The sequence below is a fragment of the Dama dama genome, chromosome 2, assembly GCF_033118175.1.
Source record: "Dama dama isolate Ldn47 chromosome 2, ASM3311817v1, whole genome shotgun sequence".
Lineage (NCBI taxonomy): Eukaryota > Metazoa > Chordata > Mammalia > Artiodactyla > Cervidae > Dama > Dama dama.
Genome location: NC_083682.1, coordinates 9,482,478 through 9,503,297, shown reverse-complemented (window position 1 = coordinate 9,503,297; position 20,820 = coordinate 9,482,478). Strand labels below are relative to the sequence as shown.

General features: G+C 48.8%; 1 protein-coding gene and 1 long non-coding RNA gene across 6 annotated transcripts in view; one reads left to right on the top strand and one right to left on the bottom strand.

Moving 5' to 3' along the window:
* Positions 1–20,820, top strand: part of LOC133072216 (uncharacterized) — a 37,555-nt gene that overhangs the window by 3,426 nt on the left and 13,309 nt on the right. For both annotated transcript variants that reach the window (XR_009696672.1, XR_009696670.1), the window contains exon 2: positions 11,306–11,430. This is a non-coding gene — a long non-coding RNA (uncharacterized LOC133072216). The remainder of the gene's footprint in view (positions 1–11,305; positions 11,431–20,820) is intronic.
* SLC22A6 (solute carrier family 22 member 6) lies at positions 7,246–14,934 on the bottom strand. 4 transcript variants are annotated; one of them, XM_061165189.1, is made up of 10 exons: positions 14,566–14,934; positions 14,127–14,230; positions 13,742–13,896; positions 11,776–11,944; positions 11,246–11,369; positions 10,995–11,110; positions 9,536–9,750; positions 9,316–9,424; positions 7,598–7,840; positions 7,246–7,327 (listed from the first exon to the last, which is right to left on the bottom strand). In XM_061165189.1, exons 1-10 carry the CDS (start codon positions 14,932–14,934, stop codon positions 7,246–7,248), a joined length of 1,686 nt encoding a protein of 561 aa, XP_061021172.1. The 4 variants fall into 4 exon arrangements, with proteins under 4 accessions (XP_061021172.1, XP_061021176.1, XP_061021185.1 ...); XM_061165193.1 differs by having other exon boundaries at positions 7,637–7,840; XM_061165202.1 differs by having other exon boundaries at positions 7,598–7,708.

Genomic DNA, 20,820 nt, shown 5'->3' with positions numbered 1-20,820 from the left:
AGCTTCAGCTTCAGCATCAGTCCTTCCAATGAATCTTCAGGGTTGATTTCCTTTAGGATTGACTGGTTCGATCTCCTTGAACTCTCAAGAGTCTTCTCCAACACCACAGTTCAAAAGCTTCAATTCTTTGGTGCTCAGCCTTCTTGATGATCCAACTTTCACATCCATACATGACTACTGGAAAAACCATAGCTTTGACTATACGGACCTTTTCTTCTTTTTTCTTCTGATGCTGTAACTGGACAAAAATATTACAGTAAAAAGAAAACTGGGGGCTTCCCTGGTGGTACAGTGGGTGGGAGTCTGCCTGCCAATTCAGGAGACAAAGGTTTGATCCGTGGTCCAGGATGATTCCATGTGCCTTGGAGCAATTGTGTCCTCATGCCACAACTACTGAGCTTTAAAGCCTGTGCTCTGCAACAAGAGAAGCCACTGCAATGAAAAGCCCATGTACCACATTGAAGAGTAGCCCCCACTGGCTGCAACTAGAGAAAGCCCGCATGCAGCAATGAAGACCCAGCACAACCAAAAAATAAAGTGAATAAAGTAACAAAAAAAGAAAACTAGAGACTGATATCCCTTATGATAAATGTGAAATTCTTACTATAGTTTTATCAAATTTAAGTCGGCAATGTGTAAGCAGGATAATGTATCTTGACAAAGTAGGGTTTATCCCAAGAATGCAAAACTGATTTAACTTTAAAAAACTCAATTCATATAATTCGTCATATTAGTAGACTAAAAAAAGAAAAAGTACCTGATCATCTCAGTAGACTCAGAAAGACCTTTTGACACAACAACATCCATGACATTAATACAACTTCTCAGCAAACCTGGAATAAAGGGGAATTTCTTCAAATTGATGAAGGACATCTATGTGAAAACTGTTGCCAACACCATATTTAATTCTGAAAGACTAAATGCTTTCCTCCTAAGTTCAGGAAGGAAGCAAGAATATTTACTCTCACCACTTTTATTCAACATTGTACTGAAGGTTATGAGCAGTGTAATAATTCTGTATAATGCCAACAAACAATTGCAGTTGAGATGAAATATCATTACTAATTGCAACAGGGGACTGTGCTCAGTGTAATGTGGCAGCCTGAATAGGAGGGGAGTTTGGGGAAGAATAGATGCATGTATTTGTATGCCTGAGTCCTTTTCCCATCCATCTGAAACTATCACAACACTGTTAGTGGGTTATACTCCAATGTAAAGTAGAAAGTTAAAAAATAATTCCATAAAGTATGAAAGGTTTAGGTATAAAACTGATAAAATATGTGCAAGATCTATACACTTAAAAGTGCAAAACATTGCTTAGAGAAATTAAAGAAGATCTTAAAAAATGGAGAACTATATCATGGATTGGAACACTCAAGACTGTGAAGATAGGGGTGAGGTGGGATTGGGAGGGAGGCTCAAGAGGGAAGGGTATGTGTAGACTTACGACTGATTCACATTGTCATATGGCAGAAACCAACACAGCACTGTAAAGCAATTATCCTCCAATTAAAAATAAATGTAAAAAAAAAATAGAAAAGATACTGAATAAGTAAGCCATATAATAACAATTCAGCAGTAAATGTTGTAACCTATAAAAATATTGTTAAGATGATAATTATTCCCCAAATGATCTACAGATTCAATGTAATATAAGTAAAAATTTTAGTAGTTTTCTGGGTGGAAACTTACAAGTTGATTTTAAAATTTGTATGCAAATGCATAATATCTAGAGTAGCCAAAACAACTTTGAAAAAGTTAAAATTAAGAGATATACACTGAGTTCAAAACTAGTTATAAAGTTATAGTTATTAAGATAGTGTAGTGAAAGTGAAAGTGTTAGTAGTTCAGACGTGTCCGACTCCTGTGACCCCACGGACTGTAGCCTGCCAGGCTACTCTGTCCATGGAATTCTCCAGGCAAGAATACCGGAGTAAGTTGCCATTCTCTTCTCCAGAGGATCTTCCTGACCTCGGAATTGAACCCAGGTCTCCTGCTTTGTAGGCAGATTCTTTACCATCTGAGCATAACATTCATGTAAAGACACATAACGGAGCAATGGTATAGAACAGAGAGTTTAAAATAGAGGCACATATATAACCAGTTGGCCTTTGACCAAGTTATCTAGATAATTCAATGAGGAAAAAAATTTTTTTTCAAAAAATAGTGCTGGAACCCACTGAAAAAATAAATTAAAAAAAAAATAGTGCTGGAATAATTGGTTACCATATGCAAAAAATAATAAACCACAATTCTCTTTGCAAAACTAACTCATAATGGATCACTGATCTAAACATGAGTTGAAATTATAAAACTTAAATAAGAAAATAAGAGAAAATGTTAGTGTCATGGGGTTTAGCAAAGATTTTAAAAAATAAGACAAAAAGCATGAACTATAAAAGAAAAAATCAATTAAAAATTGGACTTTATCAAAGTTTAAAAACTTTTTCTATTCAAAAATCACTGCTATAAAAATGAAGAGATAAGCTATAAACTTGGAGAAATTATTTTCAAAACACATATCTGGCAAAAGAGTTAAAAATTTATGTGGAAATACAAAGTATCTAAACTAGCCAAAACAGCTTTGAAAAATTTTAAAGGAGTGGATTATTGTTTCTAGAATACATTAAAAAAAAAAGCTTCCAACTCAATCAGTTTTGAACATATACTAAAGAAGAGATTTAGATGGAAATAAGCACATAAAAATGTCTTAATATCATTAGCCATTAGGGAAATGCAAATTAAGACTACAATAAGATAACCACTACACCTTCCCTCCAATGGTTAAAATTTAAAATATAAACCATACCAAGAGTTGGCAAAGATGTGGAGCAACTGGAACTCTCACATAATTTGTGGGAAAGTGAACGGTTACAACCACTTTGGAAAACTGTCTATTTCCTAAAAAGTTAAGCATGCATCTTACATACTACTCAGCCATTCAATTCCTTAATACGGGGTTGGTCAAAAAGTTCGCTCTGGTTTTTCTGTAAGATGTTATGGAAAAACCAATACGAACTTCTTGGTCAACCCAATATTTGCTCAAGAGAAATAGAAGTCGTGTCCACACAAAAAGGGTCATGTAGGAAACTTTGGTGGCAATAGATATGCGTATTGTCTTGATTTTAGTGATGGTTTCATGGGTGTATGCATTTGTCAAAACTGATCAAGTTTTCCACTGTAAACATGAGCAGCTAATTATTACATTTCAAAAAAGCTGTAAAAATATATTAAAGATGTCTTTGGCTGCAAATCACAGAAAAACCAGCTTACGATGGCTTAAAGAAGCAGGAGGGTAAGGAGGACTTAAATTTAAATTCTTATCTTCATCAATTAGAGTAGAGGTAGGTTAAATCACTGGCTCAGTGACACCATCAGCTCTGTAGGTTAGCTCCATTTTCCCACTTTGTTACTTTTTTTTTTTCTCTTTGGCTGTGCTGGCTCTTCACTGCTACACTCGGGCTTTCTCCAGTTGCCAATGCAAGGGGTGTAGGTTCGATCCTGGGTCAGGAATCTATAGATTCCATATGCCGAAACTAAGAGCTCACATGTCACAACTAAGACCTGGCTAAATAAATAAATATTAAAAAATAGCAAGTTAATTTTCTTATAGTTATGGAGCTCAGAAGTCTAAAATCAATGTGCTGGTATGGTACATTCCTTCTTTGAGACTTCAGAGAAGAATTCATTTCCTTGCCTTTTGCAGCTTCTAGAGGCTGCTTGCATTCCTTCCTTGGCTTGTGGTCCCTCTTGTGTCTCTTCAACTTCTTGCTTCTCTTGTCACATCTCCCACTAAGCACTCTGCTCTCCTGCATCTCTTGAGAAAAGGACTATTATGATCATATCAGGCCCACTCAGGGAATCCAAGATAATCTCCCCATCTCAAGATCCTTAACTTATTCACATCATGAAAGTCCCTTTTCCTATTTAGGTTTCCAGGATTAGGCTGTGGCCGTCTTTGGGCATACATTGTTCAGCCTACCACATGATAGGAAAGCTTAAGTGGCTGGGCATCTGCTCTCCAAGGGGCCATGTAACTCCTGGGAAGTGGGGAGAGGAGCCTGATGGAGGAATATGGTGTGGCCTGACGCCTGGTTCGGAGAAGGCAATCGCACCCCACTCCAGTACTCTTGCCTGGAAAATTCCATGGATGGAGGAGCCTGGTAGGCTGCAGTCCGTGGGGTGGCTAAGAGTCGGACATGACTGAGCGACTTCACTTTCATTTTTCACTTTCATGCATTGGAGAAGGAAATGGCAACCCACTCCAGTGTTCTTGCCTGGAGAATCCCAGGGATGGGGGAGCCTGGTGGGCTGCTGTCTATGGGGTCGCACAGAGTCGGACACAACTGAAGTGACTTAGCAGCAGCAGATGCCTGGTTGCAGAGATGAGACCTGGGATGCAAGGGTGGAGCCCTGGGAAGGTGACTTCTGATGAGCTCTCTACTAGGATCGGGCAGTTGCAGAACCTCTTGAATGTGTCATTTTGGCTGGGAAGTGCTCAAGGCTGCAGGCAGAGAAATTGAGGGTGGCCTTAAAGGTTCTATCTACCGTGGCTGAAGATAGGATCTTGTGGTCAAAACTGGGGATAGCATCTGAGGCCACTGGGGTAGTGCATGATGGTACTAGAAATTGGGCCTCCAAGGCAAGAGGATGAGCTGTGAGCCAGTGTTTGGGTGGTGACTTCTTGGGGAGACAGTGTCAGAAGTCACAGACTGGTAACTGAAGAGTGGGAGGAAGGTGTAATCCCATTTGGACAAGGGTATGGGGTGAGTGCAGGAAGTCTCAGGCCAGAAGCTGGGGAAAGGGAGTCTGTGCAGATGGTGTAAGCTGTCTAAGTCAGCACCAGGACTTTCCCAGTTGGGGATGTATGTAGCTGGGGCAGACCAGGGACTGCTTCTGGTTGAGGCAGACATAGATATCAAGTGATCTAAGCAGAGAGCTGACAGACCCACAGGAGTCAGAACTTGTCAGACTTGCTAGTAGGGTTTCGAGGCAAGGGTAGGGAAAGTCACTGGTCCCAAGACCCCTAGATCTGCAGAAGCAGAGTATGCCATCCTAGGTGCCCCTCATCCCTCATGAGGGCAATGCTGCCTGAGAAATAGCAGCAGGGGTGGGGCTGCTGACACTCTGGCATCTACTGGGTCCTATGATGGTCAAGAAATTCTTGAGGAGCATGGAGAATGGTAACCCACTCTAGTAGTATTCTTGCCTGGGAAACCCCATGGACAGAGGAGCCTGGCAGGCTACAGTCCACGGGGTTGCAAAAGAGTTGGACATGACTTAGTAACTAAACAACAACCATGGGAAATGTCTGCACCATTGGGGAACATCAAGGCTGCAGATGTTCCAGGATGGGGGGTGGGTTATGGCGATTTCAGCTCTGCCCGGTCTCTGCCCAGGCTGTCGTCTGGCTGGCTGAGCTGCTGTGAGCGCTCCCAGGGCTTTGTGGCTTTTTCAGGAGAACTCCAAGCCAACTCCCCTGTCCAGGTTGCCCCGACTCAGCAAGAACTCTCTGATCCCACCTGGAAGGCGATGCCTATGGCTTGAGAGTGTGGACTTTCCCCAGAGGACAAGGGTCTGGGGGGCTGGGTCGGCTGCAGGGGAAAGTGTTAGGGGCAGTGTGCCAGCAAGCAAGCATGACTAAGCAAGTACATGTACCAGAGGGCACCGCTGGTCCCTTCTTCCTGCCACCTGTGGGCATTAACAGGATTATCTTTTCCCATGGCCTCCCCACGCTAGCCCTCACCTCTGCCCCCACTCCCAGCTTCCCTGAAGGGAGCTCCCTGGCTGAGGCAGGTGATTGGTTATCCCTCTTTTTCTGACTGTGACCCCTAAATTCCCTCTATCCCTCGTTTCATGTGGTTCCTACCTTGTGACCTCATCACTCCTCTTTACCTTTCTCTGTATTTTTCTAGCCCAGGAGGGAAAAGGAGAAGCACAGCCTCGAGGGGTGAAAGAAGCCAAAGTCTCAGTAACTCACAGCCCTGGCAGTTGGGAGGGGAAGGGGTGGGTAGGGGAGAGGGGGTGGGTCCAAGCACTCACTTTCCGGATGGGCTGCTTCTAACCCTGACTCTGCAGTTTAATAGCTGTGTGAATCTGGGCAAGTTACGTAACCACTCCAGTGTGCTGACTTCCTTACCTGTAAAATTTTGTTGTTGTTCAGTCGCTAAGTCGTGTCTGACTCTTCGTGACCCCAGGGACTGCAGCACGCAGGGCTTCCCTGTCCTTCACTATCTCCTGGAGTTTGCTCAAACTCATGTCCATTGAGTTGTGATGCCATCCAACCACTTCATCCTCTGTCACCCCCTTCTCCTCTTGCCCTCAGTCTTTCCCAGCATCAGGGTCTTTTCCAATGAAGTCGCATCAGGTAAAATGCAGGACGATAATTGCGCGTATCTCTAGAAAGTTACTGGGAGAACTGACTGCGTTAATACATGCAAAATACTTAGAACAGTGCCTGGCACCAAATTAGCACTCAGCTCTGGCTCTCTGGCTGGGTTTCAGCTTCCCCTTCCTCTTCTCCCTCCTCTCCACCAGCCCAGGGCCAGCAGGCGGGAGAGCCGCCAAGAAAGCCCAGGAAGTGCCCTGCCGGAGGATTAGGGTAGCCAGCAGGCTGAATGTCTAGCTGCAGAGCTGGAAGTGGCAAACTGGTTTTGAGTCCGGACCCTGCTGGAATCCAGAGGAGCAGCGACCAGCGTCCTGAGGTCACAGCCGCTCCGGATTTTTCTCCCCCTCTTGCTGCCGGAGGTTCCCAGGAGCTTTCACAGAGGGCGGAGCCTGAAGCAAAGTCTCTGATTGGCTGCTTTCATTTTCGTGCCTTGTCGATTTCCAGCCAGACAGGGCAGGCGTGTAAGGGATTTAAAAACTCAGAAATACTTAGGTTAGAAAAGGAAGGAGGGAAGGCGGGGCAAAGGAGGGACAGGGGAGGGAACCGAGGTAACAGATCCTTCGCCAGTTGTCTGGGATGGTTTGTCAGGTCCTGGGGGCTGAGGGCGGGGACTGGATGGTGCCCGCTGAAGTGGAGTGGCTGTTACGTTTCAGACAAGAGAGACAAAGGGAGATGCTGCGAACAAACCTTTTAATATGTGGTCTTCGTATTAAAGGAGCGGGGGAGAGCTGAGGGGCTGCTTCCCTGAACCACAGCCCCAACACTTGGGCCACGATCCCCCCCTCCCCCTTATGTGAGCTGCCTGTAGGACCCTTTCCTCCTTAGGGCCCTGTAAGGCGCCTTTTCAGTGCTCAGAGTCAGTTCTTCACTTGTGCTGAAGCCTGAAGTGGGACCATCTGCTTCTGCAGCTCCTCTTGCTGCTTCCTCGGTTTCCCTCTCCTCCTGCGGTGGGGACAGGGGAGTGGTGCCCTGGGTAGGAAGCCCCCAGACCAGCTGGGGTCTCCCAGGGGGCTCTCCATGCAGCTGTGCCCAGCTACCAGCTCTCTGCCCTAATCAGCTACCACTCTCCAGAGCCAGGAGGGACCCCAGGAGACTCTCAGCTGATTGGGGAGGGCGGGGGGGGGGGGCGGACACAGGGACAAGGAGCCCCTGCTGGGAAGAGAAGGCCTAGGTTTGAGTCTCAGTGCTACCCCAGCCTGGATGTGTGACCCGGGGCGAGCCCCTGCTTCTCCCTGGGTGGGGGCCCACCTGTTTTCCACGTCCTGCACCGTGTCTGGCAGTGGCTGGCCCAGGGTCTCCGGCAGGAGGGCAACGGCAGCGCTGGCAGCCACCGGGACAGTGCCGTAGATGAAGAGAGGCACGGAGGGGTAGAGCTCGGCTGTCATGCTCACCAGCGGGCTCACAATGCTGCCCACTCGCGCCACGGTGCTGCCCATACCCAGGCCCGTCTGCCTGCGGGATCCAGGGGGGTGGGTGTCAGTTAGTGTTCCGGCACAAATGCTGAGGCCCCAGCTGAATTTGGGGTCAGGGCAGCTCAGGCCCAGCCCCAGGAGACCCCCGTGGTGCCTGCTGTTCCCCATTTGATCAGCTAACCAATTTGGCATTTATTTTGGAGATAATAATAGCAAGAAAAAGAATAAGCTGGGAAGAGCTCTGGCCAGAGAATCAGGAGATTGATTTTTGCCTCTGCCCTTAACTTGCTATGTGACCTTGGGCAAGTTTCTTTTCCTCCCTGAACCTCGGTGTCAAGTCAGCTGAGCTCGGTCAGTTGTTCTCAGATCAGCTGGGGGACTTGATTTACAGTTGCCCTGGCCCCACACAGGGGAGGCAGGCTTCCCCAGCGGCTCAGTGGTAAAGAGTCCACCTGCAATTCAGGAAACATGGGTTCACTCTCTGGGTCAGGAAGAGTCCCTGGAGAAAGGAATGGCAACCCACTGCAGTATTCTTGCCTGGGAAGTCCCATGGACAGAAGAGCCTGTCTGGCTACAGTCCATGGGGTTGCAAGAGTTGGACGTGACTTAGCCACTAAACAACAACAACAGCTCCACACAGACCTGTTGGATTAGAATTCCTAGGGTGAAGGGACCTGGAATCTTCATATTAATATGTTAAGAACATTCTTTATGAGAGCAGAAGTTAAAAACTTTGATGATAATAGGGAGATAAACTGCTTGGATTTGAATCCAAGCATCCTGACTTATAAGCTGTGTGACCTGGGATAAGTCACTTAACCTCTCCGTGGCTCAGTTTTCTTATGTGGAAAATGAGAATTATCATAGTACCCACCTCATAAGATTATAATGAGGACCAAAAGAGTTGATATTTGTAAAAAGTTTGACAGTGCCTTTATACCATTGTTCTTTCAGCTGAAATCCCTTGAGGGTATAGGACAATAACCTTGACCTCTCAGTGTTCTCATTCCAAGTTGCCTAGGGAAGCTTGGCATTGGATATCTCATGTGAATTTTGCATTCCATTCTGTATTTGTTGTTGTTGTTTTGCATCCTACTCTTCAAACAGACGTTTTTCTTGTGTCTTAATGCAAAAATACCCCCTCCTCCCAACCTTGGCATTCAAAAAAGTAGTGCTATATTTATCTGTACAACTACCAGAATCACCACTATTAAGTGTGGCTCTTGTGATAGAAAATTCCTTTTCATGGTTGTGGTCTTCGGTTTCAGACATACCATTTGGTTTAAAGATGGCATTTAGATTTGGTGGCAGATTAGATCTTCTAATGGCATTTAGATCTTCTAACTTGTACCTTGGAGATCTAGGGGGACTTCAGTTAATTGCCTCTGAGATGTGTCTTCTTGGCTCCCCACCCTGTCCCAGTTGGTGGCCCCTTTTGACATGTGCCCTGGGGTCTGACCTGTATGCAGGGAGAATGTTTTGCCCCAGAGTTCCTCCCATTAAGCTCCCACTCACCGGATCATTGTGGGGTACACCTCCCCAGTGTATAGGAAGACGCAGTTGAAGGAGGAAGCCAGACAGCCCTTCCCCAGCACAGCAAGAGAGGTTCGGACAATGGACTTATCTAGAGAGAAAGGAGGAGGTCAGCGGGATCTTGGGAGAGGGGGTTGAGAAGTTGGGTCATGTCTGGGGATGTGGCCAAGGACGAGGGACCAAGATGCTCATGGGTGCTCACCCTGGGGTATCACCCCATTGATGAGGATGCAGATGCCTGCCAGCAGCAGTGAGGCCATCTGGGCAGGCCGGCGGCCCACATTGTTGATGACAAGGAAGCTCACAAGCTTGGCAGGCAGGTCCACAGCACCAAAGATCACCTGGATTAGGTAGATGCTGACCCCAAAACCCTGCAGGTCCATGACCAGCCCGTAGTAGGCAAAGCTAGTAGCAAACCTAGTGGGGAGGGATGAGGGGTATGGAGTTTGTTAGGAAGGTTAAGGGGGGCGGTGCTCATCCAAAACGGGTGAGCTGCACAGGGTACCTTGCTTAAGAATCTGGAATCTACCTTGGCTAATATTTCTTCTGACATTTAACATGCACTTTAGATATTGGGGTAGTCCTCTAATACTTTGGCCACCTGATGCGAAGAGACAACTCATTGGAAAAGACCCTGATGTTGGGAAAGATTGAGGGCAGGAGAAGGAGGGGACAACAGAGGAAGAGATGGTTGGATGGCATCACCGACTCAGTGGACATGAGTTTGAGCAAACTCTAGGAGGTAATGAAGGACAGGGGAGCCTGGTGTGGTGATGTTCATGGGGTTGCAAAGAGTCAGACACAACGGAGCGACTGAACAACAACAACAAAGTCCTCTAATACCCCAGATTTCTTAATCTGTGTCTCTAGTATATTAGGGAACTTTCACTTAGTTGCCATGTGGGATTTATATAGTTTTAGTCTTTATTTCATCTTGGATATCCAAGCCATGTCTTTAGGGCCAAGGTGTTGGGAGAGGCCAGAGTTTTCCAGGACCTGTCTGTGGTCCTGGGATGGGTGTTGTGTTTCTTAAGATGACAAGAGCCCAGAACATAAAGCTCAGGTTATTGGATAGAACCCCCAACCTGGAGCAAACTCCAAATTGGAAACAAAGAATTCACTTGTTCCTTCTGACCATGTTTCTCTTAACTATCATGGGATTGCTAGATGATGGGGTTAGGAGGGTGGAAGGTAAGAAGGGTAACAGGGAATGTTGCAATGGGAAAGGAAGATTTTTGGTTGGTATCAACCTTGGCCAGAGTCTGCTTTCAGAGATGAGCTTTGGGCATCTTATTACTGTGCCAGTGTTTCTGGAAGACACCACAAAGCTAGTAAATGCTCCAGAAGTTTTGCAAGCCAGCCTTCGTGATATAATTCTGCAGACTCTGGGGGCCATCAATCTTGATGAGGTGTCTCCATATTGGAACAGAGCTGATAAAAGGAGAAGAATATGGAGAGATTGATGCCCAGTTGGGGACCAGAGGCAAATTGAGCCTGGAGATTGTTTGGTTCCTTAAGACTCTTTCTGCCCCTCACAGCTGGTCTGCTGACTTCCTCCCTCTTGTCTGCCTTCTTCCACCCCCTGCATCTGCTCCTTCCCCAACCAGCCTCTTGTCTCTTGGGCTGTCTGTCTGTCCATTGGTCTGTCTGTCTGGGCCTACCACAGCATTGAGAGGCAGAGGAAGAGGCGGCGAAGGGCAGGGCAGCGCAGCAGCTCCAGGGCCGAGGCCTGGCTCTTGCCTGTGGTCAGCTCCTTCTGTAGACTGGCCTGGAGAGCCTGCCGGGATGGACGGGGCTCAGGGCTTGGGCTCCCCCAGGAGCTCCTCCCAGCCTAGCCCCTTACTCAGAGAAGCCCTCTGAGTCCTGGGTTTACCGATGGGTGGGATGTTGCGGGAGATCTCGGGGGTCTTACCTCCATACTTAGATTGGCCCCCTCTTCCCGCTTCCCATTGATCCAGGCCACTCTCTTCAGGTTTCTCAGGGTGAGGTCCAGCCTCCCGGAGGAAGCGTACCAGCGGGCCGACTCGATGAAGAACCTGGGGGCAGGAGTGAGCGGACGTGTTGGCGTGGCTGCAGTTCCAGTCATGTGGGCTGGAGGTAGGGCGTGGGCTTTCCAGAGGGCTGCAGTGGGATTTCTTCCAAGGGTGGACACCCAGGACTTTACCAAATCCCTCTCTCTAGGACCACAAAGCGGTGCTCAGCTTGGTAATGACTTGTTCCTCGACACGGGGCTTGGTTCTTGGGTGCTGGGGAAAGGGAGCAGGGCAGACAGGCTGGAGAGCTGGATACCTTGGGGCAAGTCCTTCCACCCACAGCCTCAGTTTCCCCATCAGTTACACTGAATCCCTGGCCTGGCTTTGACCTTCTTGGACTCTGTGGGTGGCGTGTATAGCAAGATCTGGGGAAGTCTCAGCCCCTCACATCCGTCTGGGCCCTACGTACCAGGAGTAGATGAAGAAGGCATAAAAGGGCACAGAGACCAACAGCTGTAGGTAACGCCAGTGGGGCACAGCATAGGCCACCCCAGCCAGGAGAAACTGGCCCAGGCTGTAGATGTAGCCAGTCAGGGTGCCCACGTAGGCCCGTGTGTGGATGGGCATCCACTCCACATCTGGAAAGAGGGTTAGAACAGAGTGGTGCAACTTACTGGGTGCCAGGTGGGTGGAGACCCCTGGGGCCCGCCGAGACCTCCACTATCTGTCCAAACCTTGGTTTGTCCCAAAGCTCAGTGGAAGATACATCAGATGAGGTTGGGGGCCATGGAAGGGAGACTTGGGGGGGGTTGTGGTGGAGGTAGGGATGAGGAAGTAGGTTTGGAATCCCCAGGAGTTGCCCTTCCACTTCCCTGCTGTGTGTTTTTGCTCCTCTCCAACCTACTGTCCAGGCCAGGGTCCTATTTCCCTTCGGAGCACCTCTGACCACTCAGTCCATCCCCAACAGCAGTCACTCTGGTCCTTCTTAGCCTGGGGTGGATTTCAGCCTCAGTGACCAGAGCAGCTCAGAGGAGACAGTGACTTTCTGCCATCCCGGAGAGTTGAGGTGGGAGTGGGACCACCTCTCTGCTGAGGTCTGAAGAGGTCCAGCTTCGTTCCTTGTGGGTTCCTGGCGTGGCAGCTGGGGCAATGGCTTGAACACTTAGCTTGCACCTTTGGACTGGATTCTCTAGGTGTCTGGCCCAGCCTGAGCCCTGTGCTGGTTAATTTCTTTAGTCTGTGCATGTGTGCGTGCATACTAAATTGCTTCAGCCGTGTCCGACTACGTGTGACCCTATGGACTGCAGCCCACCAGGCTCCCCTGACCATGGGATTCTCCAGGCAAGAATACTGGAGTGGGTTGTTGTGCCCTCCTCCAGGGGATCCTCCTAACCCAGGGATCAAACCTGTGTCTCTTACATCTACCTGCACTGGCAGGTGGGTTCTTTACCACTAGCACCACCTGGGAAGGGGCTTCCCTGATATCTCAGCTGGTAAAGAATCTACCTGCAATGCAGGAGACCCTGGTTCGATTCCTGAATTGGGAAGATCCGCTGGAGAAGGGATAGGCTACCCACTCCAGTATTCTTGGGCTTCCTTTGTGGCTTAGCTGGTAAAGAATCTGCCTGCAATGCAGGAGACCTGGGTTCAATCCATGGGTTCGGAAGATACCCTGGAGAAGGGAATGGCTACCCACTGCTGTATTCTGGCCTGAAGAATTCCATGAACTGTATAGTCCATGGGGTTGCAAAGAGTTGGACACGACTGAGCGACTTTCACTGACACTGGCCTGGCCACTTGGGAAGCCCTACTTTAGTCCAGAGAATCCCACATCCTTAGATTCTCTTCTGGGCTTGAGGAATGACCTTGGGTGAATCCTGTCCCTTCCTCCTAGCCTCAGGTTCTTCATCTGAGAAACAGAGCGAGGTGGGTGACCCATCTGAGGGTGCATGTTGATGACTCATGGACAGGCCATGCTCCGTCCATAAGTGTGTTTGGTCTACATGATGCTGGCTTGGCTTATATTAAAATATGAGAATTAACTGCAAGTGTTAAAAAGTTGGGATATTTTATAGTAATAAAAGAGGGGTTGGGGCAGATCTGATAGCCCCAATGCTTCTTGTCTGGAGCAGTTGAGTGGCAGCAACCCCTCTGGATGAGTGTGTCTCTCTTTTGGAGACAGTCTTCACATTCTCTAATGCCTCTCAGCTCCTCGGTCATTTATGGGAACTGCCTGGCCCTATCAATGGAGTTTGTAGTTGAGTGCCTAAAGAAGAGGTGTGAGCTCCAGGACGAAGGCTGTTATGTTGGCTGCAAGGGCAGAACGGGCTGAGTGCAAGAAGGGTAGGCTGGGAGAGGAGGCTGGAAAGGGGCTGTGGGGCTGGGTGGTTGGAGGGAGAGGTAGGGGCCCGCCCTGCCCTCCCGGCCCCCCTCACTCAGTGTTATGCAGTTGAGGACGACGCCAGCTATGGACATGCCCGAGAGGAGCCGGAAGGCACAGTAGACGGGGAAGTTGGGAGCGAAGGCGGCACAGGTTCCCGACACAGCTGTCTGCAGGTAGTTGAAGATGAGCACCTTCCGGCGGCCCAGCCTGTCGGGGGAGGGGAAGGGAGGCCTGCAGCAGGGGTTCTGAGGACCAGCAGGGGCCAGGCCACACTGGGAGAGGTGCTGGCCTGGGACCCGTGACGTATCATGAGGCTGATGCTGTAGGTCCTCAGTCCAGCCCCCGCTGGGGGTGACAACCACCCACCTCGGCCCTCCCAAACCCAGCCAAGGAGCCCCCAGTCCCAGCCCTGCTCCTTGGCCCTGCCTAGGACTGACCTGTCTGCTAGGCACCCGAATACCATGGCTCCGAGAAGCACTCCCAACATGTATAAGGACTGAGCCAGCTGGCGTAAGGCCCTGTGAGAGCACACGAGGTTCCACTGTGGGGAGAGGGGGCAAAGGTCAGGCTAAGTCGAGCCTGGGCTGCAGGGAAGCCCCCTACCCTCCTTCCGCCTGGCTCTCTGAGGCCGGTATCATCCCCTTCCCCGACATTTCGCTTTGGTCCCGGGAGCCAAGACACTTTTCTTGACCCTGCAACTCCACATTCCCTTTTCTACAAAGGCCCCCATCTGGAACCCCTTTCTCCATTGAGACAGTCTGTGTGTGTGTATGTGTGGGTGTGAGTGTGGGTGTGTGTATGTGTGGCGATGTGTGGGGATGGTAAGGTGGGGGCACAGGGGTTGGGAGGAGGAGCTGGGGGCCCAGGGCTCCTCACCTCAGTCACGATGGTGGAAGGGAAGGTGCTGTTGTCGTAGATCCAGCCGTGGGGGCAGGGCTCTGTGGCCCCTGTGCCGTTGGCCCCTGTGCCGTTGGGAAATGGCAGTCCCCGCTGCGGGGAGGTGAAGAGGAGGCAGGACTCGGGCCGCCCCTGCCCATCCCGGGGCAGCCAGGCCTCCGGGTCCCCGTCCTCGCTGAGGTTGGTGTTGGCAGGTGGGCGGCAGTGGTGGGTGGGGATGGCGGCGGTGAAGTTCTGCAGGGTGTTGTGGGAGGCCAGCAGGATCACAGGGAGGATCACCAGGGTGACCTGAATCTTCTGGAAGCGGCCGACGCCCCCCAACTGCAGCAGGAGGTCATTGAAGGCCATGGGGCCAGGCCTGGCCGAGTTGGCTGGGGGCTGAGGACGTCCGGTCCCAGGCCCTCCGTCTCCGTGGCCCTCCGCCTGCTGCCCTACACTGCTGGAGACGGAGCGCTATTGCTTCTGCAGCCAAGTCGCTCCTGGAACTGAATCTGAGCTGGTTCTGTGGGGGGACAGCAGCTCGGCCCGGCGGCCCCTCCTTCCTTCTCTCTCCTAGTTTTGTCCCTCCCTTTCTTCTGCGGCTTCTCCTCACTTGGTGGGGGAGGTGTCGCTCCACTTTCAGGGTCTGCTGTAGCCCTGACCCCTACATGGGCAGTATTTAATCCTTGGCCTGGAGGGAATGAGTTAAAGTGTGACTTGGTATCAGAAGGATTAACCCTCTGAGTATCCTGGTATCAGTGGAATTTCTCCAAGTGGGTATAAAGGGCGGGAGAGGGTGGATTGAAGTGGGGGTGGTAGGAGTGGATGTCCTGGGAGGACCCACCTGGCATCTGGGGGCAAGAGGGGATAGGGTGGGACCTTTCTGTCTTCCTTTTAGTAGGAAGACTGGATTCTGGGAAGTGTGTTGGCCTTTTGTGGGGCTTCTGTCCTTTTTAGTGGGAAGGATCCAAATGGACCATTTTTGGGAGAAGTTGCCAGAGAAAATACAGGATGCCCAGTTAATTTGGATTTCATATCAGCAAATAATGTTTTTTTCTTTCGTATAAGTATATCTCTAACACTACATGGGCTGTACTTATACTAGAAAGGTACTTCTTAATCTGAAATTCAAATTTAACTGGACATCCTGTATTCTTACTTGTGAAAATTGGCAACACTGGCCTTTGATCTTCTGGGGACAGCTTACATATATTTTTTCTTTAGTAACTTAAAAAATTATTTATTTATTTGGCTGTGTCGGGTCTTAGTTGTGGCACATGGACTCTCTAGTTGTGATGCATGGGCTCAGTAGTTGTGGCACGTGGGCTTAGCTGCCCCGCAGCATGTGGGATCTTAGTTCCCTGACCAGGAATCAAACCCATGTCCCCTGCATTGCAAGGGGAATCCTTAATCACTGGACCACCAGGGAAGTTCTGACTGCTTACATCTTACAGGACCATAGCTTTGTTCAATTGGAAGACACAATAGAGGCCAAAGACTGCTTTTGAAGCAGTGGGATCGCAGACCAACATCATACATGTAGATTGAGTCTTTCAGTATCTCAGTTTCTATTTTCTTGTTCATCCTGATTCAAAATTTTCCTTTGTCTTATCTCCTGTCTATAGCTTCTTCTTTTCCTTCTCTTCTTTTTTTTTTCTCCTTCATCTCCTCCTACAGAGTAAGCATGAACTTATTTTACTTTTAGCCACAATTCTAAGACATTCACTTGATTTCCTCCCATAGTTTGGCTCCCCAGTCCAGTTCTCTCATGCTCAGGGCACTGCTGAGCTCTGATTGGGTGGGTTTCTTTGGGATCCTACCAGTTGGATCTTGACTTGGGGTTGTCAAGAGAGCATCCAATATGGTAGCTGCTAGCTACTACTGAGTGCTTGACTTGAGCTGATCCAAATTGAGATCAGCTTTATTTTTTTGGGCTCCAAAATCACTGCAGATGGTGACTGCAGCCATGAAATTAAAAGACGCTTGCTTCTTGGAAGAAAAGCTATGATCAACCTAGACAGCATATTAAAAAGCAGAGACATTGCTTTGCCAAACAAGGTCCATCTAGTCAAAGCTATGGTTTTTCCAGTAGTCATGTATGGATGTGAGAGTTGGACTATAAAGAAAGCTGAGTGCCAAAGAATTGATGCTTTTGAATTGCGGTGTTGGTGAAGACGCTTGAGAGTCCCTTGGACTGCAAGGAGATCAAATCAATCTATCCTAAAGGCAATCAGTCCTGAATATTCATTGGAAGGACTGATGCTGAAGCTGAAACTCCAATACTTTGGCCACCTGATGGGAAGAACTGACTCATTGGTAAAAAGCCTGATCCTGGGAAAGACTGAAGACAGGAGGAGAAGGGGATGACAGAGGATGAGATGGTTGGATGGCATCACCGACTTGATGGACATGAGTTTGAGCAAGCTCTGAGAGTTGGTGATGGACAGGGAAGCCTGGCGTCCTACAGTCCATGGTGTTGCAAAGAGTTGGACATGACTGAGTGACTGAACTGAAATTGAGATATGCTGTTAGGGTAAAATACATATGTGAAAGTCACTCAGTTGTGTCCGACTCTTTGCGACTCCATGGACTATACAGTCCATGGAATTCTCCAGGCCAGAATACTGGAGTGGGTAGCCTTTCCCTTCTCCAGGGGATCTTCCCCACCCAGGTATCAAACCCAGGTTTCCTGCATTGCAGGCAGATTGTTTATCAGCTGAGCCACAGGGAAAGCCCAAAATACGTATAGATTTTGGGTTTACAGCTTCTTGCCTTTACTTTGCACAGTGTATATTATATAAAACATGGATTCTAGAGTCAGAGTACTTGGATCCAAGTCCTCACTTCACACTTACTGGCCGTGGGCAAAGTTGCTAAACTTCTCTGTAGCTCAGTGTCCTTGTTTGCAAGGTGGGGATACTAGTTGTGTCTGCCTCATTGGAGGGTTAAATGAGCAAATACAGGTGAAGATCTTGAGGCGATCCCTGCCCTGTGGCTCAATGATCATGAGCTGTTATTATTTGTTTCTGGTCCAAAGGTGAGACTATCACACTGAGTTTAGAGAGAAAATGTGCCTGGGACACCTTACCCCCAGAACAGTGAATTCCCCACTGGGGGAGATTTTTGCCCCCCAGGGAGGCTTCTCTGGTAGCTCAGACTGTAAAGAATCCTCCTGCAATGTAGGAGATGCAGATTTGATCCCTGGGTTGGGAAGATCCCCAGGCGAAGGGAATGGCAACTCACTCCAGTATTCTTGTCTGGAGAATCCCATGGACAGAGGAGCCTGGTGGGCTATAGTCCATGGGGTCGCAAAGAGTCAGACATGACTGAGCGACTAACGCACACACTTGCTTCCTAGGGGACATCTGGCCCCGTCTGGAGACATTTTTGTTGTCACCAGTGGGGGTGATGGTACCGCTGGTGCCTGGAGGGGAGAGTCCGGGGATGGTACTGAGCATCCTGCATCGCACAGGCCAGCTCCCCATAACCAGTCATTTTTTGGAGCTAAAATGTCAATAATGATCAGAAACCTTACCTTAGAAGATGCCCTCAGACTTCTTTTGTATAGTGATCAATCACATACCTGCTTGGCAAAGGACAGTGCAGTCAGACGCCTGATTCCTATCAACATATTTCTAGGAACCCCCATGGAGTTTTTCGAATGGGGAAATTTTTGCGAGCTGAAAATGAGACCTCCTCTTCCTCCCCTGGGGAGCTCGGGCCCCAGAGTGCTGCAAGTCTTTCCCTAGTTTTGCCTACACAGCCAGTTTTGCCCTCGGAGTGGCTGAATCAGGACTCTGGTCCTCCTATGTCCAGGCCAACACCCTTTCCCACAGTGTTTTAGCTCGATTACTGGGCTCGGGTTACCACGAGCCCTTCATGATGTGTTCCCATTTGGGGTCCCTGACTGTCCCTCTCTGTAATCTGCTGCCTATTGATGGCTCCTTTGACCCACTTCAGAGATTTTGGCATGTGTCTGAACACAATGGATTGCTAGGGTCCCATAGTTTTACAGGAGATACACCAGGCCCTGTACTCATTAGCCAATGCGAAGGCTCGAGAAGGGAAGGGGCATTTTTCAATTCTTCTGGTCGGAAATCTCTGAGTCTTGTTGAGTTTGATTTCTGACTTCTCTTGTAAGAAGTCAAGATGCTTTGTTATCAGCTCACGGTTTCCACAAACTACGCTTCTGTGTATGAAGTCGGAAGAGTGTTTATTGTCTATTGACATCCTGGGGTACATGAAATCTTACACGGGTTCAACCTTATTCTAACTTCAAAGGCAAGTTCTCAAAGGCTACTCTAGAGGAGCGGACTGCCCAGCTAAAGAGCTCTTGGAGACCATCTGGCCTCCTATGTACAGAATAGAATAGGGGAGGCCCAGAGAGAGACAGGACTCTCCTAGCTTCCCTCCTCCCCATCCCAGTGTTGGTTCTGGGCTGGGACCCAGTGGGTATCCAGATGCCTGACAGCATTTTCCAGGCCAAGGTATATAGGAGACCTGTGGCCTGGGGATGTGAAGACAGCTGGACAAACAGCTTGGGGGTTCTGGGGCCAGTCTCCTGCCAGGACTTGGTGCCCTCATGGGGGAGAGGGTGGAGTGCCAAGGGCAGTGGGTGGGGGGGTGGGGATGATGGGCCCCTACAAGCACCCTCCTTCTCTGAGCTTGTGTCCAATCCTGCCCAAGGAGAAGAGCTCCCTCCTTAGTGCCTGGCCAGCCCAAAGCCAGGCTAAGTCTGGAAGAGGCTCAGATGGAAACTCCAGAGACTGAACTGTGGTTGGTTCCTGGGATCATAAGGTTAGTGAGGAGATTTCCCATCAGCCTCCCAGATCACAGTGAGCTTCTGGGTGGAATTGCTCCCATGGCAAATAATTTGTAGTGCCAGGAACTATCCTTTAGGGACATTCTGGGTCATTAAACACCCAGAGTTGGACTCCTCTGTGCTGACTGGAATGTGGACTTAAGTTCTGGCCATGCTCACCAAGTCGGGGTCAAATCTGTGGACTTCTGATTGGCCAAGAGCCACAAAACCACATGGCATTAGCAATGAATGCCAGCACACAGGTGACAACTTCCCACCAAGGCCCAGAGTAGTCAAGGGATTTGTGATCACACAGCAAGCAGATCTCAAACTCAGACCTCATGATTCCATCGCTCTTTTGACCATGTTAGCAGCCCTCACATATCCCAGATTTTCTGAGACATCCAGATTTTGTACAATTTTATTCTATTAAATAAGTGGAATTTAAGGTGTGTGTGAATGCAAAGTTGCTTCAGCAGTGTCTGATTCTTTGTGACCCTTTGGACTGTAGCCTGTCAGGCTCTTCTGTCCATGGGGATTCTTTAGGCAAGAATACTGGAATGGGTTGCCATGCCTTCCTCCAGGGGATCTTCCCAACCCAGGGCTTGAACCTGTGTCTTTTATATTTCATGCATTGGCAGGTGGGTTCTTTATCACTAGCTCTACCTGGAAAGCCCTTAAGGTGTGACTATCTGTGACTAAATTTTTTAAAAATTTATTTGGCTGTGCTGGGTCTCAGTTGCAGCACGTGGGATCTTTGATCTTCACTGAGGCATGTGGGATCTAGTTCCCTGACCAGGGATCAAACCTGGGTCTCCTGCATTGGGAGCACAGAACTTTAGCCACTGGACTCTGGGGAAGTCATTCTACTCGTGACTTTGATTTTTATTATTTTCTGAGACTTTTCAAATAAATAATTTACAGATAAAGAAAGCATTTTTGCTCAGATCACATGCCATAAATGTGAGTTTGAAACGACTGACCTGGAGAGAAGCCTGGCAGACTCCAAGTGCTTGCTAGACTCACAACAGCATTCTGAACAAGGAGCCAAATTGTGAGCTTTGTGCTTTGTGGCCTGGATACCCTAGCCACTGGGTGGTAGAGAAATTAGGAATTCATCCAAAAGGCTGGATGTGAGTCTAGTAGCCAATGAGCTGGCTTAGAATGATGCTGCCCAAGTGAGGTGCTCCATATTGGATAGCAATTCATTGAGCCAATTGGAGGCTCTGTTCAGGGACAGAGAGAAGGGAGTAGGGAAAGTGGGTGGAGCTGGAGTATCTTCCCTTAAGTTCCTGTGTGTGTCTTTTCAATAAACACCTAGATACAGCACAAGAATGGTCATGGGTCAATGTATGGCAAAACCACTACAATATTGTAAAGTAATTAGCCTCCAATTAAAATAAAGAAATTAAAAAAAAAAAGTGTGGTCATGGCTAGGATGTCCTGGGAGCCAC

What these genes read in the sequence shown, in the direction of transcription:
- SLC22A6 (XM_061165189.1), bottom strand. Translation starts at nt 14,934, where the DNA reads ATGGCCTTCAATGACCTCCTGCTGCAGTTGGGGGGCGTCGGCCGCTTC. An exon ending in CCTCAACTGCATAACACTGA is followed by an intron (nt 11,945 to 13,741) that starts GTGAGGGGGGCC and finishes CCCTCTTTCCAG; the next exon opens with ATGTGGAGTGGATGCCCATC. An exon ending in CTCTGCCTCTCAATGCTGTG is followed by an intron (nt 9,751 to 10,994) that starts GTAGGCCCAGAC and finishes CCTCCCCACTAG; the next exon opens with GTTTGCTACTAGCTTTGCCT.